The sequence below is a fragment of the Harmonia axyridis genome, chromosome 5 (genome assembly GCF_914767665.1).
Source record: "Harmonia axyridis chromosome 5, icHarAxyr1.1, whole genome shotgun sequence".
NCBI lineage: Eukaryota > Metazoa > Arthropoda > Insecta > Coleoptera > Coccinellidae > Harmonia > Harmonia axyridis.
In genome coordinates, this window is record NC_059505.1 from 23,563,941 (window position 1) to 23,583,286 (window position 19,346).

The 19,346-nt window shown below is 35.6% G+C and overlaps 1 protein-coding gene across 5 annotated transcripts in view; it reads right to left on the reverse strand.

Moving 5' to 3' along the window:
* LOC123681187 (CUGBP Elav-like family member 1) overlaps positions 1-19,346 on the reverse strand; it is a 518,049-nt gene that overhangs the window by 347,399 nt on the left and 151,304 nt on the right. The window contains exons 1-3 of one of the 5 annotated variants that reach the window (XM_045619434.1): positions 14,422-14,587; positions 12,705-12,934; positions 6,193-6,457 (exon numbers count right to left, since the gene is read on the reverse strand). The exons of 2 other annotated variants lie outside the window; for them this stretch is intronic. In XM_045619434.1, coding sequence (XP_045475390.1) covers positions 6,193-6,392 — 200 coding nt within the window. In that variant the 5' untranslated portion in view covers positions 6,393-6,457; positions 12,705-12,934; positions 14,422-14,587. Of the gene's footprint in view, positions 1-6,192; positions 6,458-12,704; positions 12,935-14,421; positions 14,588-19,346 lie in introns of those variants that run through there. 2 more of the 5 variants (XM_045619433.1, XM_045619435.1) reach the window with 2 other exon arrangements.

Consider the following 19,346-nt stretch of genomic DNA (forward strand, 5'->3'; position numbering starts at 1 on the left):
GACTGTCTGTAATATGATATATAAATTTGAAATATTTCAAATTAGTTTGGTCCATCGATTTGGCTAACTCCAAATTCTTCATCAGTTAATTCTATTAATCTATTGATATCAATAAAGCCTTTTTTGAAGTTGTTTTGTTTTGCTAACTGAAATAATGTTTAGTTGAGTGTATTCTAAATAAATATATATAGGAAATGTAATTTACGTATGGAAATTACGAATACGATGGAAATTGCCTGTCTTTGGACTGCCTCAGAACATTATTAAAAACATTTTATACATTAATTATTTCGAGTTGTTCATTACACAAGGATACTTATATCGAATATGAAAAATTCAGCTATTTTCAAGTTATCACCAATACTGCAGATTTGTTTTCTTCTTTTGGTTTATTATTTTCAATGATAAACCTTTGCAATCATTCGACGAAAAAACTGAAATTGTCACAGTTTATATTTCGAATGTATAGCATTCAAATTTCGAATGGAAGGATTCGTCTGTCCGCCGATTCAAAAATCATTTATTATACCACATGATAATTCTTTAACTTCATTAGCAACGAGTAGACCACAAATACAGGGTCATATTGAGAAATAAACTTGTACCTGATGAGATACTAAACATTAAAAGAAATGAAGTCCAACTGAGGCTATAGAACGGAAACCTCACTAACAACGGAGCAAAATTTGAAGAAAAACCTAGGTTGTGAAGAAAACCAACACATCTACATCAATACACAAATGAATACTGAGGAACAAAACAACTTGATAACAGCAAGAGATAAGCAAAGACGGAATATACACATATCGCCAAAATGTTTAGACCCCCCTCGTAAATATTGAAACGAATATTTATCATAGATTGGTTTTTGTTTTATTTCTTACACATATGCAATATATACATAAATGTGTACAAAAACAATTTCTTTCAATTTTATATACCAATGTTGGTCATATCGCTTCAGCGTGTTTGGGTTATTCTTGAGTTTTTCTTTGCCATAATGCCTAGCTATAGCTTGTCAGTGCGGATAGACAAAGAATTCCCCGCACTTCAGTTAAAGTATATCCAAAGTCATTTGGTGTGAGCTGAATATTTCGTTTATACAAGGGTTGTCCAAGTTTCCAGAAATTCTTTTGGGGGCTAGTTAATTTATTGCCTAACAATACTCTCAAATAAACCCCGGTATTTAGCGGATCTCCACTTCAAAGGGGCATCTATGGCCATGCGTTTTTATGGACTAGTTCAAGTGACTTTGGATGAATAGTGCACCTGGGCGTCATATGGTAACTAATACAGGAGAAGATCGGTATCTAGCAGGATATGTACGAAATTGAATTATAACGGACTCAGCTGTCCGAACTCACTCAAGAAGAACGTTTGTGTCTTAATATCCCATGCCACAATATGGCGGAAACTTGCTAGAGCCAATTTGCGATCCAGGAGACCAAGAAGACCACCCAGGTTACTTCCAAGATACATAGCCGCCCGTCTACAGTAGGCAAGGAACACAGAGACTGAATGTTGGAACAGTAGCGAAATGTTCTTTTTGTCGGACGAAACTAGAATTGGTAGTTAGTGATAGTCGGCCAAGCAAAGTTTAGAAAGGGCCAGGGCAACTCGAAATACTTCCTTTTACCAGAGGAGTCGTTTCATACCAAGGAGGATAAATCTTTTGAGGAGGCATAATGCATTGTCGTCGTATTATTCCCGAGATTATTCCCATTCTAGACACTATGACAGGGGATAGATATGTCAAATTGATCTTTCTAACTTCAGAGATATACCTGAAGATGAATAAGTCTTGAAACGTCGAATCATTGGAATTGGGTTTTACTTCTATCGAATGCCTGTAAATGCAACAACTCATACATTATGCCAAGGTTGGTAAATTCATCAAATCTATAAAAATCTGTGATTGAGAATTATTAATACTTTCTCTCGAGTATTAATCTCCAAAATCACTGGCAGCACTGTCAGCTGTTTTTCGAGTTTACCCGCGGCAAAACTAGACGTTGACAGCTGTTGACATCTAAGATTACAATATCTTTGAATGAAATAGTCTTGTCGAATACCATTCGAGCATTCAATTCTTCCTTTGAAAAAAATCGAAAAAAACACAAAGCAAAGTAATAATTTTTCAAAAAGGCATTCCTGCAGGTGCAACAATCCTTGTCTTCACTCGGATTATTATTGCCACCTGCACCTATGCTTCTTTTTGAAATAGTACTAAGCAACGTGATTTTTCGATTTTTTTCTTGAAAAATTAGAAGCTTTAATGATATTATTCACGAATAAACATAATTTATTTATACATATTGTTATTATCAATAGAATTACATTACATTATAACATTCCTATACAAATAATGCCTGTCAATGAATTCTGCTATATTTATCCATCTCACTGGAATAACTCCAAATATCTCAAAAATTATAGGGACATAAAATCCATACCATACGGCACAAAATGAGCAAAATTCATCACAAGAATAAAATGTTCATATAGGAGTCACAGGTCACAACGTCAAGTTGGCGACTCACGGGAAAAACTCGAAAACTGAGAGGGTATACAACATTCATAATATATGGCACAAATTGGCACCAAATACACACATCGCCAAAAGTCTTTGCCCCCCTAAGTTTCTGAAGAATGAGATGATTATTGTCCTCTATTTCAACTGCAACATATTTGATAGAAAATCTTTGGTTCAAGCAAGATGACAAAAAATAGGAAAATCACCTATTTATTTTTGTCCTTTTGGTTATTTCACAACTGAATCCAAATTCGATAGTCCGTATTAAACCTCTTGTTTCAATAACATGCACATTACGCCTAGGCATTATATGAAACAAGTCATCAATGAAATTTTCAGGCATATCGTTCCATTCTTCCTGAAGGGCTAAACTCAATTCCTGAATAGTTGAAGATGGGTTTTGGCGATTGGATATCGCTCTCCCTGAGTAATCCCATATGCACTCAATTGGATTTATATCTAAAGAGTTTGCTGGCCAGTTCATTCTCTGGATATTGTTCTCTTGAAGAATGTTTCAAATCCTACTTGTGCGGTGTGGTGGGGAATTTTGATCCTGATGAATGAAATTATCCCCGAATTCGTTGTGCAGAGAAACAATTATTGGTTCAATGATGTTTTCTACGTAGATGGCACTAGTCTTTGTTCGTTCAACGATAATGAAAGGGTTACGGCGACGGAACATTATACCCCCCAGCACATTATTTATCCGCCTTGATAGGGCACAACTTCCCGGGTGAAATTGAATCGCTCTAGTCTGCCTGAATCTCTCCCAACTCTTTCTCGTCGACTATCACTTTGTAAACCGAATCGTGACTCGTCCGAAGAAAGTACTTCACATTTACTTTACATTGCGGTAAAAGCCAGTCTTGGTGGTGTTTTGCCCATTGCCGTTGTGTAACTCTATGTCCAGGTTATAGCCGAGGTAATCTTAAAGGTCTTCTTGCCCTTAAATTCGAGGAATGCAACCGTCCCCTTATGATATTGGTTGTGACTGCCCTTCTATAGGTCCTCACAAAATTACGTCGAAGGGCTATGACATATGCCGTTCGATTCCTTCGAGTAAATTTGCTATATAATGGTCTTTCCTTGCAGATGTTACTCTGGGTCGTCCAGGCACAGGTCTCCGTGCAACGTTGCCAGTTTCCAGGAAATGTACCACTATGCGCCCCATCTAGTGGTTCGACAAAGCTTCTTGATGTAGGGCTACAATTCTTGTTCGGTCAAACTGAGAAATTGGAAGTCCCGGCATTTTCCACGGAATATTCTCACTATTAAAACTCTCGTTATTCGCTGAAAACTGATTACCTTCGAATCCCGAAGATTGTACACACATAAAATTGTCATATTACATTCAACAAGTTGAGATTTGATAGGGGGTCCAAGAGTTTTGACAATATGTTACCATAATTCAATGAATGGATCACCAACTTGACGAACCTAACTCTCTTTATGATTCCATAATGCAGCTAATGAGAAGTTTGAACTAAATGATTTATTGAATAAGTTGGGTACGACTGACAATACTATAAAATTAGAATACTTGAAGGAATTCATTGAAGTATTCAAACCTATTGTTACGTTTTGAAATTATATTAAGGGCAACAATTATTGCTAGGGAAAACTTCTGCCTACTTCAATGTCTGTAAGAACTGGATACCTAATATTGGCTGCAAAATTCCAATTTGAGACATTTCATAGTTATTGTATAAAGATCGGAAGAGAGTTTAGAAAGAATGTTTGATAAGTTTTTCAAATCAGGTATGTCTGAAATGAAATGAGCTATTTTATCATGTTATCATTTAAGAATTCTGTGTTTCTTAAATGAAATTCTTCTTCCACCAATTAATTGGCTAAACTGAATCAGTTCTACTCTATTTACGTTAGACCTGGCTATATTTTGTTTTTTTCATTTTATATTTTAAGTGAATGACTTGAAAATATTTTGTGTATCGAATACCTGTAAGTTTTTTTTCAACCTCAGGTAAATGTTTCTTTTTTCCTGGTGAGAGTTATGTGCAACGATTTTGCACTCTTCTAATTTATGCTACGATACTGGAATTGTCAAAATCCCGGTAATTTGTAGTTTTTTTCGTCGTACGTAATTTGTGGCCGATGAAAAGAGCAACGAGTATGCGCAGCTAGAGAGAAAGATATAGAGGATTTTTTCGATGATTTCGATAATTAAGACTTGCAACTCAGATACGTATGTACGTAGTTTCCTTAGAACATTAATAAGAGGAACGAAAATCGTCTTGTGACTGATGCATTTGTTTTGATGCCAACATTTATCACTCCTTGTCTGACGGCTCTTTAGCAGTAGCGCAACATAATTTGATTGATTCCGAAATTATCAGTTCATGCTCAAAAATAGTTCACAATATGATTTATTCATAGATATTCTTTCGTGTTTCAAAAGGGTCAATGTTATTCCCAGTTCAAGGATTAAGTTATTGTGAAGTTATGAGAAAAGGATACCTGATAAAGCATTCAATAATCAAATCAGGATTCTCCAAGCCTATGTATGGCTCGCCCACACAATCGGCTAGCCAGATTGTGATTGGTGACACTAAACTTTCCTCTCTCTTGTATTCGGGATCGAGCACAAATGTTTACTTTTCGCTCCTTCCATCTATATTCTGAGGTACTTTCATATTTAGGCCATTACCAACTGTATTTGAGATTTAAAATATAATTTATCGGCGAGTGTTTACCTACCTTGATATTTGCATTAAAAAGCAAATACCAAGGAAAAATTAATTTATTTTTATAACATTTTTTTTTAGAATCATCCATTTTGTAGAAATGTATTTCAGGTTTGGTGAAATTTTTTGTGTCAAGTAACTCCAACTAAATTCCTTCTCGGGTTTATATTATGATACATCTTTTCCTTATAATTTTAGAGAGTAATTCAGGTTAATATATTTAAATATCGCTGTCATTTTCCCAAAGCAAAGGTATTGGAAAATCCCACAAAAGAATATTGGAATATTATGAATAAGAACAACCTCCCTAGGCATTAAAACATCAAGTGCAAGAACATTCCTTAGAACTGGAGTAATCATACATCATCAATCTCGTTCCTGGAATACTTTCTCGTTGAAATTGAGAATATACCTGCTTATGAAGAGTTAGTTTCTGGCGTTATAACACCAACTTTGGTGAATGGGCATTGGATTACTGTAGTTTCCCCCGAAGATCTGATGTTTTAAATGCAGAGTATGTTCCACATCAGCCATCGTGAAAGCTCAGTGAATAGATGAAAGGTTATGGGTTTCGAGGCACTCTTACTTTGGCTGCGGCGGATTTATAAAGGTCACGGCGTTGCAGCAGAGTCACCTCTCCACGATGGTGTGGGTGGGGGTGTCTTAGTTCGATTTCTGTATATTTTGATTTTATTAAATCTGTAAAGACCTGACTTGGAGTTTTGTTGCCAAGTAAGCCAAACCAAGTGGGCAATTATAAAGTTACAATTCCCTATTCTTTTTCATTTATGTTTATCTTAAAAAAATGTTCCATTTGAGAAATTGGGGGTTTTTCCTATATTTACCAAAATTACACATCAAATTGAAAGAGAAAACATTGAATTCGGATGAAAAAAAAAGGATGAATTATTTTATACAATCGTCTCCAACAAGATGCATGCAACACGTCAAACTCACTTGTTAGCGTTTCCTTGCTTCAGGTACGGATGAACTCTGTTCGCATTAGAATCGAGAGACGTCTGCGAGGCACTATCCTGACTGTTCGTCACTGCACCACCAACACCACCAGCTCCATCACCAGCCACAGAAGTGCTACCTGAGCCACCACCCGGCGACAGTTTACAAGCCAACGTTTCCAGCGAACGTAACATAATCATCGGCTGGTCGCGACCACTCAACTGAACTTATCCCCCCGTTGATGTGGACCTCTCACCTGTATGCTCTGATACAGATAAAGAAGATAAGTAGATAAGGCACCTGTGTTATCTATGTATATTGTCGTAAATGAGGAGATAAGTACAGCCCATGAAATTATGTGTGTTAAAACGCCTACATCCGTTTAAATTTTAGGTTCAATCTAGTCAACATGAAAAAAATAATTTTCTCAATCAGAACATGCACTACTGATTAATAATAATATTAACTGTTCTTTATTGGCCATCGACCGGAGTCCTCCAGCCTACTACTGATTATTTATTAGGTATAACTGCATATTATTAATTATCCTAGACTTAATCCTTGAAATGTTCATGAGGAGTATATTGTTGAAAATTTTTGATGGGTACATCCACAACACCCTATTTCTCAAAACGAATTTATTAAAATCAGAATTATTTCAAATTCCGCAACATATTCGATGATCATTATTTCATTTATTGTGTTTGATGCTCTTAGTTTTCAATTTGATAATTATTTATAATTATGATACTCCCTCCTCCTTAGAATAATTTTCGTTTGCGGAAAATGAAGGAACTCATTTAAAAAAAAGTACAATCATATTTATTGAGATACAATAAAATTCAGATCATTACATTTTTTTTAAACGGTATTAAGCAAACAACAAATTTTCAATGGAATATCAATAACAACAACAAACAAACAATTCGCAAAATGTCTTGAGTTGGAACAAATTGAAATGGTTTAATTCTATTTCTGTTGTTGTTATACATTTCTTTAGGAAGCAAGTTATTGAAAAATTTGTGAGTTTTCTTCAAAGATATTTATTCGTACCTATTAAAAACCTATCGATAATCTATCAATATGCAAGCAATCTATATTTAATATCTATCTATTACCATTGCACCACGCACCATCGTCACAAGTTGCAGGTTTTTGATAATAGAAAAGAGCCACAAGTTATTCGTTTAGCAGAGTCTTCTTAAACTATTTTTTTCAAGTAGATAGTTGTACAAAGAAGAAACAATAACGGTTCAAGATTCGAACCCCGTCTGAATTTTGGATATGTGCATATTGATTTATAAGCCAAAATAAACTCAAAATGAGCTACAAAGTGAGTACTAGATATTAATTCGGACCCCATGAATTCAACCGCTATAGCCTCAAAAACCTATATGCTACAATTTATGAGCAATCTTTTTGTGCATTAACCTCTAATACTTCCGAAGTAAATCGTGTGAAATTCACTAAGGCCCAGTTTCACCAAATGCTTTAATCTTGACTTGGCTCTTAAGTGAGGCCTTAGATCACGATTAATGTAATGTAGCGTTTCACCACACTCCAAAGCGCCATTTAATCGACCAATCGCGATTTAGCACTAATCGGCCATTTTTGGAGGATTATAACCTTTCAAGTTGAGATTAATAATTATTTATCAGTATGGAACTCTTGTCTATGTAATTATTTTTCCGCAAATTTCTAATTTTTGGGTCAATTTCATCAAAATATGACTATATGTATAGGCTCAATATTTCCCATTTAAAATACACGTAAACTTTGTTTTTGTGTTTTATGAAATTTATTGCAAAGAATAATTTATTGATATGTTTGATTGAAATATTATTTAAGAAGCAGTTAAACTTGTTAATAAAAATAAATAAGTTAATAAAATTACGTATATAGTTTTTTTTCCAGAATGTGGTTTTGTGAAATGGGATAATTTCTTTTTAACTTCTGCAAGTTTCCGACATTTCGAAGCACATCACTCGATATTTTCGGCAAAATTAATTTTGTTTTTTGTTTACAAGATGACAAATTATTTGAAATGTTATGAGTTATGAATGAATGACACCTGACACCTAGCGCCAATGGTGGTCATCGCTGCTAATACGATACAGAACACTATATAACTTCTTGTTCACAACGTTGCCAAATGGTTTGACTATTTAATCGCGATTTAGTTAATCGCGATCATCTTCGGACGGGTTGATGCATGGTGAAACAGAAAACACTGTTAAGCCTGCTTTAGTAACAAGCGGGGTTTAATCAATCTGGGATCAAGTGCTGTTTGGTGAAACTGGGCCTTAGTTTGTAATTGTTTATATTTTAAATACAAATCCGTGCTGAATGGTTGAAGTCAGTACTTGCAATGACATACCGAAATATAGAAATAGGACTATTGCAAGAATCCCATCAATTTCTTATCTATGTAAACACATAGATTAGATATTCATGGGATTCCTGCAATAGTCATATTTCTTGACAGACAAGGTACGAAAAGTACCCATCAAAAAACTTGAAGCCCACAACGGCGATACCCCCAAAATTCAAGGAAAGGACCGCACTTGATTGTGGGTCAATTTTTGGAGATCGATATCCTTCTCCGAAACATCTGGAACATCTGGGAGGTCGTCATCATAAACTATAAATAGTATAGGACCAACAATAGTACCCTGAGGTACCCCAGCATGTAAGACTTTTTCGGATGATAGAAACTTTTCGCCATTCATGTCTACAACCAAAATTAGTCTTCTGTTATTGAGATAACTTTCTATCAGTTTAAGATATATGCCTCTAATTCATTTATTCTCTAGTTTACGAAAAAGTAGACTATGGTCAACACTATCAAATTCTTTAGAGAGATCAACAAACAATCCTGCAGGAATCATCTCCTCCTCAAGAGATGAATATATTCTTTGTGTGAATTCGAATACTGCAGTTTCTGTGCATTTACCTTTTGTGAATCCATGTTGGTTGTTGGATAAAATCGTAGATTTACACAAGAAGTTCACTAGACGTTTTGCAAGAATATTCTCAAATATTTTAGCGAATGAAATAATCAAGCTTATTGCTCTGTAGTTGATGAAGTTGTCGAGGTCACCTCTTTTATGACATAGCTTGATTAATGTAACCTTAAGAGCATCAGGAAAAATTCCAGCTCTGAACGAACAATTTAGAACTGAGACTTGATGCAACTTCAGTGAAGTGATCGTTGAATTCATCTGCTAATGGTGTTATTGTGACTGGTGAATTTTGGTGGGTATTCAGTGGAAGGCTCTCTACTACGATTTGTAATATTTTTTAATACATTCCAGATAGCCTTAGTTTTATTATCAGCTTTTTCAATAGCATTACCATAATAATTTTTCTTTTGGAGCTCAATGCCAAATCATAAGATCGCTTCAGTTTTTTATAATGATCTAAATAGTCATCCTTGAATCTAGAAAAAAAATTAAGAATTTGGAGATTTATAATGCTTCGAGACTAATGGATCTGAGAGAAGAATTAGATAAAGAAAGCGAAGATATCGAAAACAAATATTATAATAGTACCATGATGAAACGATGGATTGAAAGAGAAAAAGAAGAAATTGGCGACCACGCAAAAACGAACAACACTTTGCTACAGCACCGTGATACAAGTGTGAAGATGTTGTGTGAAACCATAAATCATAAATGAGATGCTTCTCTCGGTGAATAATACCGTTCAGCAGCATGTAGAGCCGGAAAAACGTGAGTTTTCAGAAGAATATTTTATTTACTTCGATGAAAATCCTCTTGATTGGCCAGTTTTCATTCATATAATTATTCAGCCGATGAAATTGTTTTTAAATTTCAGAAATGTTTGGAATGCCCAGCAAAGGCAGCAGTTGCTGGCATAATTTTGACTTCTGATGTGAACAAAATTATTGCAACCTTAGGCCGACCTGATATTATTATAGAGATGCTGTTGTCCAAAACTAGAGTCATTCAACGAATCGAATATACAAATTTTGAGAAATTGATAAACCTCTCGACCGAAGTTACTAATATTGTAACTATAATGAAATCTTTAAATTATGTTGGCCATTTGCAAAATCTACAATTACAAAACAGAAATTATTTCTGTTTCGATTCTGGCGACGTTATACCTGATTTTAATTTAATCCTGCAAAATTTCATGAAATATTGCTTAGTTGCTGTTTTCTTGAAAACTTGATATTCTTGAGCTCTGAAGAAGGAGGAAATCGCCTCCGAAACGTTGGCAAAAGTAAACTTGTGAGAAAAATAAAGCATTGTCCACATTCCTGACAAGTTTTTTATATTATATTGTTTATCATGGACGAAAACCAAACTGATACAAAATGACTTTCAAAAATTAAGGCTGAATTTATTCACTACAAAAACTTGGAAAACAGTTGTTACGCCAGATTTATCAGAATCTGAAGACATTGAGGAAGAAAAGACAATGATGAATAGTAAAATGAAAAATATCGAGAACGGGTATGGAATCGGTCTGCTGTTGCGAAATGAAGATATATGTCAAAAATGGGGAACAAGCAATACATAATTTACAATGTGCGCAGGAAAGACTCAATGTTGAAAGAAGAATACCAGGAAAAATTTGAACACTGTTTTCAGAAAGGATACCTCCGAAAACTGACAGAAGAAGCATCAAGAGGTGGTCCAAGGGTATGGAATCTACCTCATTTTTCAGTGGTGAATCCAAACAAAAAAAAAGTAAGGATTGTTTATGAACCAGCAGCAAAATTCAAGAGTATGAGTCTGAATGATATGCTGTTGACTGGTCCTCACCTACTGGATTTTAAAACAGGTGTTTCACAATCGATTATGACATCATTTGATCACATTAAATTAATTTCTCATTTAACTGTAAAAGAAAAAAACAGAAATGGAAAACTTGAATTGATTGGATGCAGAAATCAACAGAAATTTTCAAGATCATTTGGAAGCTGGAGAATCTCAAATCGGTACATAATTTCAGTGTACCAAGATGTTATAGCATGACCATCCCAAATGCTGAGAATATAGAACTACACAAATTCACAGACAGTAGTAAAGAAGCCCTTGTAGCCATCTCTTATCACAGGGTCAATCAAGATATGAAATAGGGACAATGATAGTAATTTCTGAGACCAGGGTTGCTCCAATGAAATAATCATCTGTACCAAGACTCGAATTACACGTTACAATCCTAGGAAGGAGAATTGCTACAAGTTGAACAGAATCATTAGGAATACCGATCAACCGAGTTTATTTTTGGACAGACTCAATGTGTGTACTTGGATCCACTATAGATAAGTGGAGGTAGGTTCCTACAAAAGGAAATCCTACAGATTTAGCAACAAGAAAGACACCTACAGAGCTAGATATGGAGTTCTGGATATATGGACCTCAGTTTTTAATCATTGATGGACGAAGGGTTGTAAAATCTGTGTTTCAAAAATGTTTGAGATTACAAAAGCTGAGCCAATTAGACCTTTGATGGGTCAATTACCTACATTACGATTGCAAAAAGTGAAAAGAGCATTCATCAACTTTGGCATGTCTTTTTTTGGATCTATTTCCATCAAAATTGATAGAAGATGGGAAGAGATACTCTTCGTCTGCCTAGCGGTTGGAGCTATGGACTCAGAAATCGCTCATTCTGTGACTACTGATTCAGCTACTCAAGCTATAATAAGAATGGTTTCTAGACGTGGAGGGAATGCCCCAAAATGTATTATGTGATAACGGAACAAATGTTCGTGGTGCATCAAAGGAACTGAGAGACGCTTTAAGCATATTCAAAATTGAAGACTAATCACCATATTATTTTGTTTATTATCTACCTCAGTATAGAATTTTTTATTTGTTTATCAAGTTAGTATTTAAAAAATATAGAATAGATGACTGACAGTTATATGACAATAAATAAGAGTTTGACCGAAAATATCGTCTTTGGTGTTCAGTAGTTAAAAGCCGTCCAAATCTGAACATCTTCTTTCAAACATTCGATGTGAAAGGAAAAAACTATATAATACATCAACAACTATACATATATCTACATCATTAAGCAGTAAATGCATCTGTACGTTCGATTTAATATGTATAACCGACAATGAGTAGGAGTGATAACATAACAGGATATAACAGAACATTAAGAAGAACTTTTTCAAAATTTGTTTCTGTGAACTGAACATTCATTTCATTTCATTAGGTATCTCATTGAGAGTAATTTTAGAATATGATCTTTCATGCGGACTAAGTCGTAGTCTGAACAAGCGCTTAAATAATGATAACATAAATGAAAATATGTCTTCATACATAACTGTGTCCGATGTAATGGGTATAAATGATATCGAACAAAAATTTCACATAGTGAAATTTGATAAGTAAGGTATCAACATTTCAAATTGTGTAGACTTTTGATTTTTCTGTTCAGAAACAAATCAGAAAATCGACTCTTCATTTTGGAAGAGCATGTACTTATCTCCACAAACATATAAGGATATACAACTCACTGCTACTTACTCTCCGAGGCTGGTGAACTTTCACGCCGTAACACACGAACACTTGAATCGATACGAACGCTTTAAAACTGTCATTGTTTCTGGTCACCTCGAAACAGGGATCACGCTGATTTATACACAAGCACAGAAACCCCTTTCTGTATTCAAAACAATAAAAGAAGATATAAGAAGATGGCAACAAAAGGATATTGGCAGGTACTTCTAGAGAGGTTTGTAAGGTTTATCAAGTCTCTGTAAAAAAAGCACAAAGGGTTTGTTAGTCGCTCTACATACTTCGAACAGACAAGGTACAAGTGCGTGTCGCACAACCATGGAACACTATGTGCGACAGCACCAGGCACTTTATATAAGTGGTCTCAAAGAATATACAGGTTGATAGTAAAAAGCAAAGATGAATGTTATAGAGGATAGATATATGTTTCTGGAGGGATGAATGCGAACTTTTTCTTCCTTGAAACCACTTATATGTATGTAAGCGGGCCGATACATCGCGGCTTGACGGAAGGACAAGGACAACAGCACACTAGTTTATGCGACAGAAATGAAAAGCGGATAGCTCACTACGATATATGAAATCCCCTGACATTCTTCACTAGGATTTGTATGATCTCCCCATAGAAGATATGTTGGATGCAACACGTTGAACGGGACAATGTTCGTAACATAGTTCATTTTTTAATTCGAAAATATCATTCAGAATCCAATGAGATAATCACTTTTTTCATCTGAATCCAATATTGCATGAAACCAGTTTTCTCTCTACATAAAATATTAATCAATAATGTGCTGCCGATATCAATATTTATGCACATTGATACATTTTGTCTCGTAAGTTAGACTTGAGGAACAAAAAGTCACTGAATAGGGAGCATGCACTAGATGAATAACTGACCAATATGGAATGATGCATTACCTTGATAAAACAACAAATGAAAGCTTTGTCACTCGATACAGCAAGCAAAACAAGGTTTTTTCTGAGCTTTCTGTTGATTGGACTGAGATCGAAAAAAAGATTGACAACTTTCATTTTCGATTAGACTTTATTCTGAATGAATGTGATTCACCAATGAAACACTTCTGAAACAATCTGATTCCTTTCAGAAAAGAAAGTTCATTTTCTCACAAACTCGATTCAGAGTTCAGTTGTTTCTGAGAATTTTTGACAATACAAGAAAGCCTAATAAAGCAAATATGAACTCTTGAATCTCTTGAGGAATGTTTACGAGTCCACCCAATTAATGAAAAAGTAGATATTCGTAGCGTATACATTGTCACAAAATATAGTTTCTTTGTGTTGTATAGCGTATCAATGCCAATATTTCACTGTTAAAATCAGGAATGATAAATTTCGAGGACGATATCTAGTCTGATTCAACAATGAACAATTTTCTGCACCAGTCAGAAGTTACATCCACATTTCAATCCAAAAACAAGCATGTTCTTCCTCTCCTTTGAATATTGAGTTTATATCGGTTCATGTTCTTTTGCGTGGAACAAGAATGTGCGATAATTTGAGGTTTAGAACATGGCACGTAAAAGAATGCTCAGTCAAATATGATTAAGAACCTCACTGTCTTAGAGAAAAGTATCACGAGATATCTGGAACAGCAACATGTGGATTCCGATATCCCAAATATCCTCCCGTTTAGCATGTCAAGATTGCATTTTTCAGCATCCCTCAGGTCTTCTCGGGGGATGATACAAATCCGTAGCAATACCCCACTTGGCCCACAATTGGCCGAAATCGCTCCATGGCACCGGTGACCTGTCCCTGTGTCAGCCGCTCATGTACAGGCGCCTCAACGTCACATACCGTCCCGCACGACGCTTCGCACTGCACTGACCACCGACGCTGAAGGCGGCGCGAGGCGACGCGTGCTTGGAGACGCACGCGCCAGGTCTGGACGACGGTGTGCGACGGAGGAGGGAAGGAGACGAATGATAGACGTCTGGAGACGGTTCGTTGTTCCAGGTGAGCTAAGGTGAAACCGATATTGGGTAGAAGCTTCTTTCGCTTTCATCAGGCCTCGCTAATTACGTAAATTGGAGAAAAAATAGGAGTAATGAATAAGGTATGTGGGGTATTTCGACGTTCTCGCGAAGCAATAGTTAAATTATGTAACGCTCTCAGGTAAACACTGACATTCATTATCCACGTATTCCACATATTCGAACATGCACTACATTTTTTTTCTTACATTTCACTGGAGAGATTTGAATGAATGGAACAAATATGATACATGTATATAAGAAATATACAGGGTGTCCCGTAAAGACCACGTCAAACCAAGGGAGAATGTAGATCAAAGGATAACCCACCTGCTATGTCAAAATTCCCATTATAAAAATCTTACCGTTTTCGAGATATTTTCTTTTCCTTGAAAATAATGAATTTTTGCCACTTTCAATAGTTTTGCCCTTACGGTTGGTCCAATTTTGCATCTTTCTGGTTAATTTTCTCAGAAAAATATTTCTGAAGAATGATTTTAACGTTTACATCAAAAACATCCTCCGAAAATTTCAAAGGGGTGCTAGGAGAAATATTTTCATTGGAAATTTTGGTAGTGGATTATTTTGTTCATGAAGTTTAGCCCATCGTAGTGGAAAAAAAATGTACCGAGCTACTGCTGCACATTACACCAATAAATTGTCTATTTTATAGTGATTTCAAAGAGGTATCACACAAGAAATTTGTTATTCAAAGAAAAAAGATATCGCTGTTTTTATCCAAATGGGTTCGTTTCTGACAGAATCAAGTTTGTCAATTCTGTTAAGAAATCTTCGATGTTGCATTACTTAGTGAACAATGGCAATTGTTCCCGTGCGAAGATATAACTCGCATAATTATTCACCTCAACGAAATTCAATTTTGCCGGCAAATTTTGGAAAACATTATGCAGATCCAGATTTTTTTTAATAAGATCATTTGAAGCGACGAGTCTTCCTGTACCAAGGAGTCCCGTATGGTTCTGCTTGGCGCTGAACCCCCTTTCTAAGCAACTGAATGCTACTGAAAAAGGTTTCAATGTCAAAAGAAATAGAAATACTATTACACTCAATCATTTGCTCCACATGGATGACCTAAAACTGGCAACAAAAACCAATTGCAAATTGTGGATTGGACAAGTGTTGTACTATTAGCGTAGTTCGTGGAAAAATCCAAGATGAACCAATCGCTCTCTCCTGTCCATTGACAGGAGATAGAAGCAATGAAATCGGACGATCTTTACAAATACCTAGGAATAAAACAAAACCGACGAATAAACCATCAAAGAATGAAGAAAGACTTAACAACTGAGTTCATTAGGAGAATCATTAAAATTTCGAAAACAAACCTCAACAGCAAGAACACGACGAGAGCTATCAATACATATGCATGTTCAATTCTAACATACTCTTTCGGTATAATTCCATGGAGCAAAACAGATATAGAAAACCAGCAACGCAAAATGAGAACCTTGATGACAAAAGCACACAAGCACCATCCGAAAAGTAGCATTGAGGACGACACTGCCGAGGAATGAGGGAGTCAGAGGTCTGCTAGACATCATGGAACTTACCCATGGGTAAATTTAATGCCTACGAACATACTTCAAAGACAAATCAGGCACGTCAGAGGTCTACAAAGTACTGTGTGGAGCAGACGAATCAACACCTTTACAACTGCACAAGGAGCAATTGTCATACAACCACCAGACAATCCAAGAAGAACTGCGAAGATGGAGAGAAAAGCCCCTGAATGGACGACATTTCAACGAGATGAACCAGGATCATGTCGACATTGAAGCGTCAAACTATTGGCTCACATGAGGTGCAATGTATCCAGAAACGGAAGGATTTCTTTTAGCTATACAAGATCAAGTGATCTCATCGAGAAAATACTGCAAACATATCATAAAGGATCGAACTATTACTGACGATCGATGCCGTTATGGGTGTCCAACAAATGAAACAATCCAACATTTCACGGGAGGATGTCAAATGTTTACAGGAAAAGAATATAAAGAGAGACATGATGCAGTAGGAAAGATACTACACCAAGAAATGGCAATCAAATTAAAACTAATTCATTCTGAAAAAGTACCATACTACAAATACCAACCGGAAACCATCCTGGAAAACGAAACTGTACTGGGATTGTACAGTTTTGACTGATAAAACAGTTCCTCACAACAGGCCAGATATACTGCTAGTCGATAAACATCAAAACACAGCAATACTCATCGATGTAGCAATACCAAAAAACAACAACATGCGTCAAAAAGAGGTCGAAAAAATTTCAAAATATAGGGACCTCTAATTTCAGATAAAGGGTCAGTGGGAATGATATCAACGGAAACTATTCCAATTATCATCTCAACCACTGGAAAAGTTCCCAAAAATCTCAAGAGGAATATCAAGCAACTGGGACTTAGTGAGTAATATAATACAAAAGCTGTTCTTTATGGTACTACAAGGACGGTGAGAAAATTCCTAGGAAGCGAAGGACAGGCCCAAGGATCACCAGGGGGACCACAAGGACCAGACACGACCGAGCACTACCCTTCTGATATTTTAAATATCTGGGATTGAGTGAATGTTCCTCTTAGCGGGGGGTGAGAAGCCGACGGCGAGGAGAAATCCTACGCGTATAGGCAAAAGTCGGGATAATAATAATATTTTATTAAACATAAACATTGATAGCATATTTACAGTTTGTACATTCTAGGCGATCTTTAGTACAGACCTTCTTCTCATGCTTTCTATTACAATTAGGACATACTTGACTCCAAAGAACATTTATCAGCACGATACCTATCTCCAACATCGAAAACACCTCAGTACACTCACAAATTAAAAAAACCCGTAGCTTTTCCACCCTACACAAAGAACTGTTCACCGGATGATTTCAAAATAACTTTGATATTCACGAATCAATTTGAGTTGATCTGAGATATTTTCAGTAAAATTTTGAATTTTTATCATGCCTAAAAATTCTCCAACCTCTTTCAGATTACCATTTTCCAACTTGACTTTTGGGTTCATCCTTTTCCTCGTAGATATTTCATACTCTTTTCCAAGTTTACTCTGTGTTTTAATTTTCAAGTTTTCAAAAGAATGTTCATCCTCGCAATGCACAACAACACATCCGTTCGACGTTTTTCTGATTTTGGATACCGATACCACAATATCAGCTGGAATAATTTCATCTTCTAACGCATTTCTTGTAATAATACTGTTTTGTTTACAATTTTTCGATTTCATAATTGAAGGTTCAATTTTATTTGAGATTTTACGAAAATTTATTTGATATTTCTGCAAATGAAGGCTGCTTCGAATGCTGCATAATGTTTAATAACTGTTCAGTTTTATTCCATATTTCTTCGGTCCTTTGGTTCAAATTAGTTGTTGTCTAACTTTTCAGTTTTGATTCTGCAGTTTGTAAACATCCACCACAAAATAATTTGATGGTAGGGGAGACCGGGGCTAGTTGGCCCATTTTTTAAACTTTTTCCCTTTTTAAGATGAATAAATTGAAATTGCTTAGTGAGCAAAACTTTGTTAAAATGCTTCAAGTTTGGGCTTATCTAAAACACTTCAAAGTAATTTGTAATTCAAAGGTTTTCAGTGTAATAATTAGTTATATGTGTTGATGTCAAGTGGGCCAACTATCCCCGGGTTAGGGGTAAGTTGGCCTTAAGTCTGGGGTAATTTGCTCCATATGTAAGATGCAAGAAGAAATGAAAAATCAATAATTATCTGAACAATATATAGGTACTTTTAACACACATTTGAGTGACAATTATAAAATTGCTAAACCTAAACTTTGGCATTTCAAAATAATTATAAAATCTCATAAATAACTTCAATAATATTTTTCTTGATGAAAAAAAAACAGAAAATAGATTTGAGGGAGAACATTAACAAATAACAAAGTTAAAAAACCAAAAAATGAAGTCAAAACAATAACAATTCGAAAAACTAAATAAATATTCTTCTCATAATATGACATTATAATTAATCATCTGCTTGACAATTCTCGCAAATATAAAACAAAATGTCTCCATCTGTACAAAGTTCATGAGCCCAGTTCTTGCAACGAGTGCATTGAACCCATTTATCTCCTCTACGACTGTCAGTATATAATTCTAGGCACACAAGACAAAAACTATCGTTTTCTTCATCATCGCATAATTGCTTAGGCACCTTGGATTGTCTTGAATAGTTTTCTTTGCCTTCTCCACTGAACAAATCTCTTGTAGCGCCTTTAACTTTGGAATTTATTTTTGGTTTCGTTTTCTTATTGGGGATTTTTTTATTTTCAGATCGCTCTTTTTCTTTTTCAAGCTCCATTTTAACTGGTGTATCCGTCAAAATAGCTGTGGTTCTACGTTTTCTACCTCTTTTGTTGCTTTGGGGAACTCGTGCTTCAGCTTTCGGTAATGGTCGCAATTGTTCGAGATAAAATGAACCTGCATTAGATACTGAGGGGCCAGCTTCCAGCAAATCCTTCTGAGAAATGGAAAAGCTGGAAGCCCTAACCTGAACACTATTATTGCCGTTGCTCATTTTTATTTCTTCTGGAGGAAGCGCTTCAGTAGCAATATCCGATAAAGCAGTAATATGATGCTCAGCAGCTACTCGGTCAGCTGCAGTGATATTA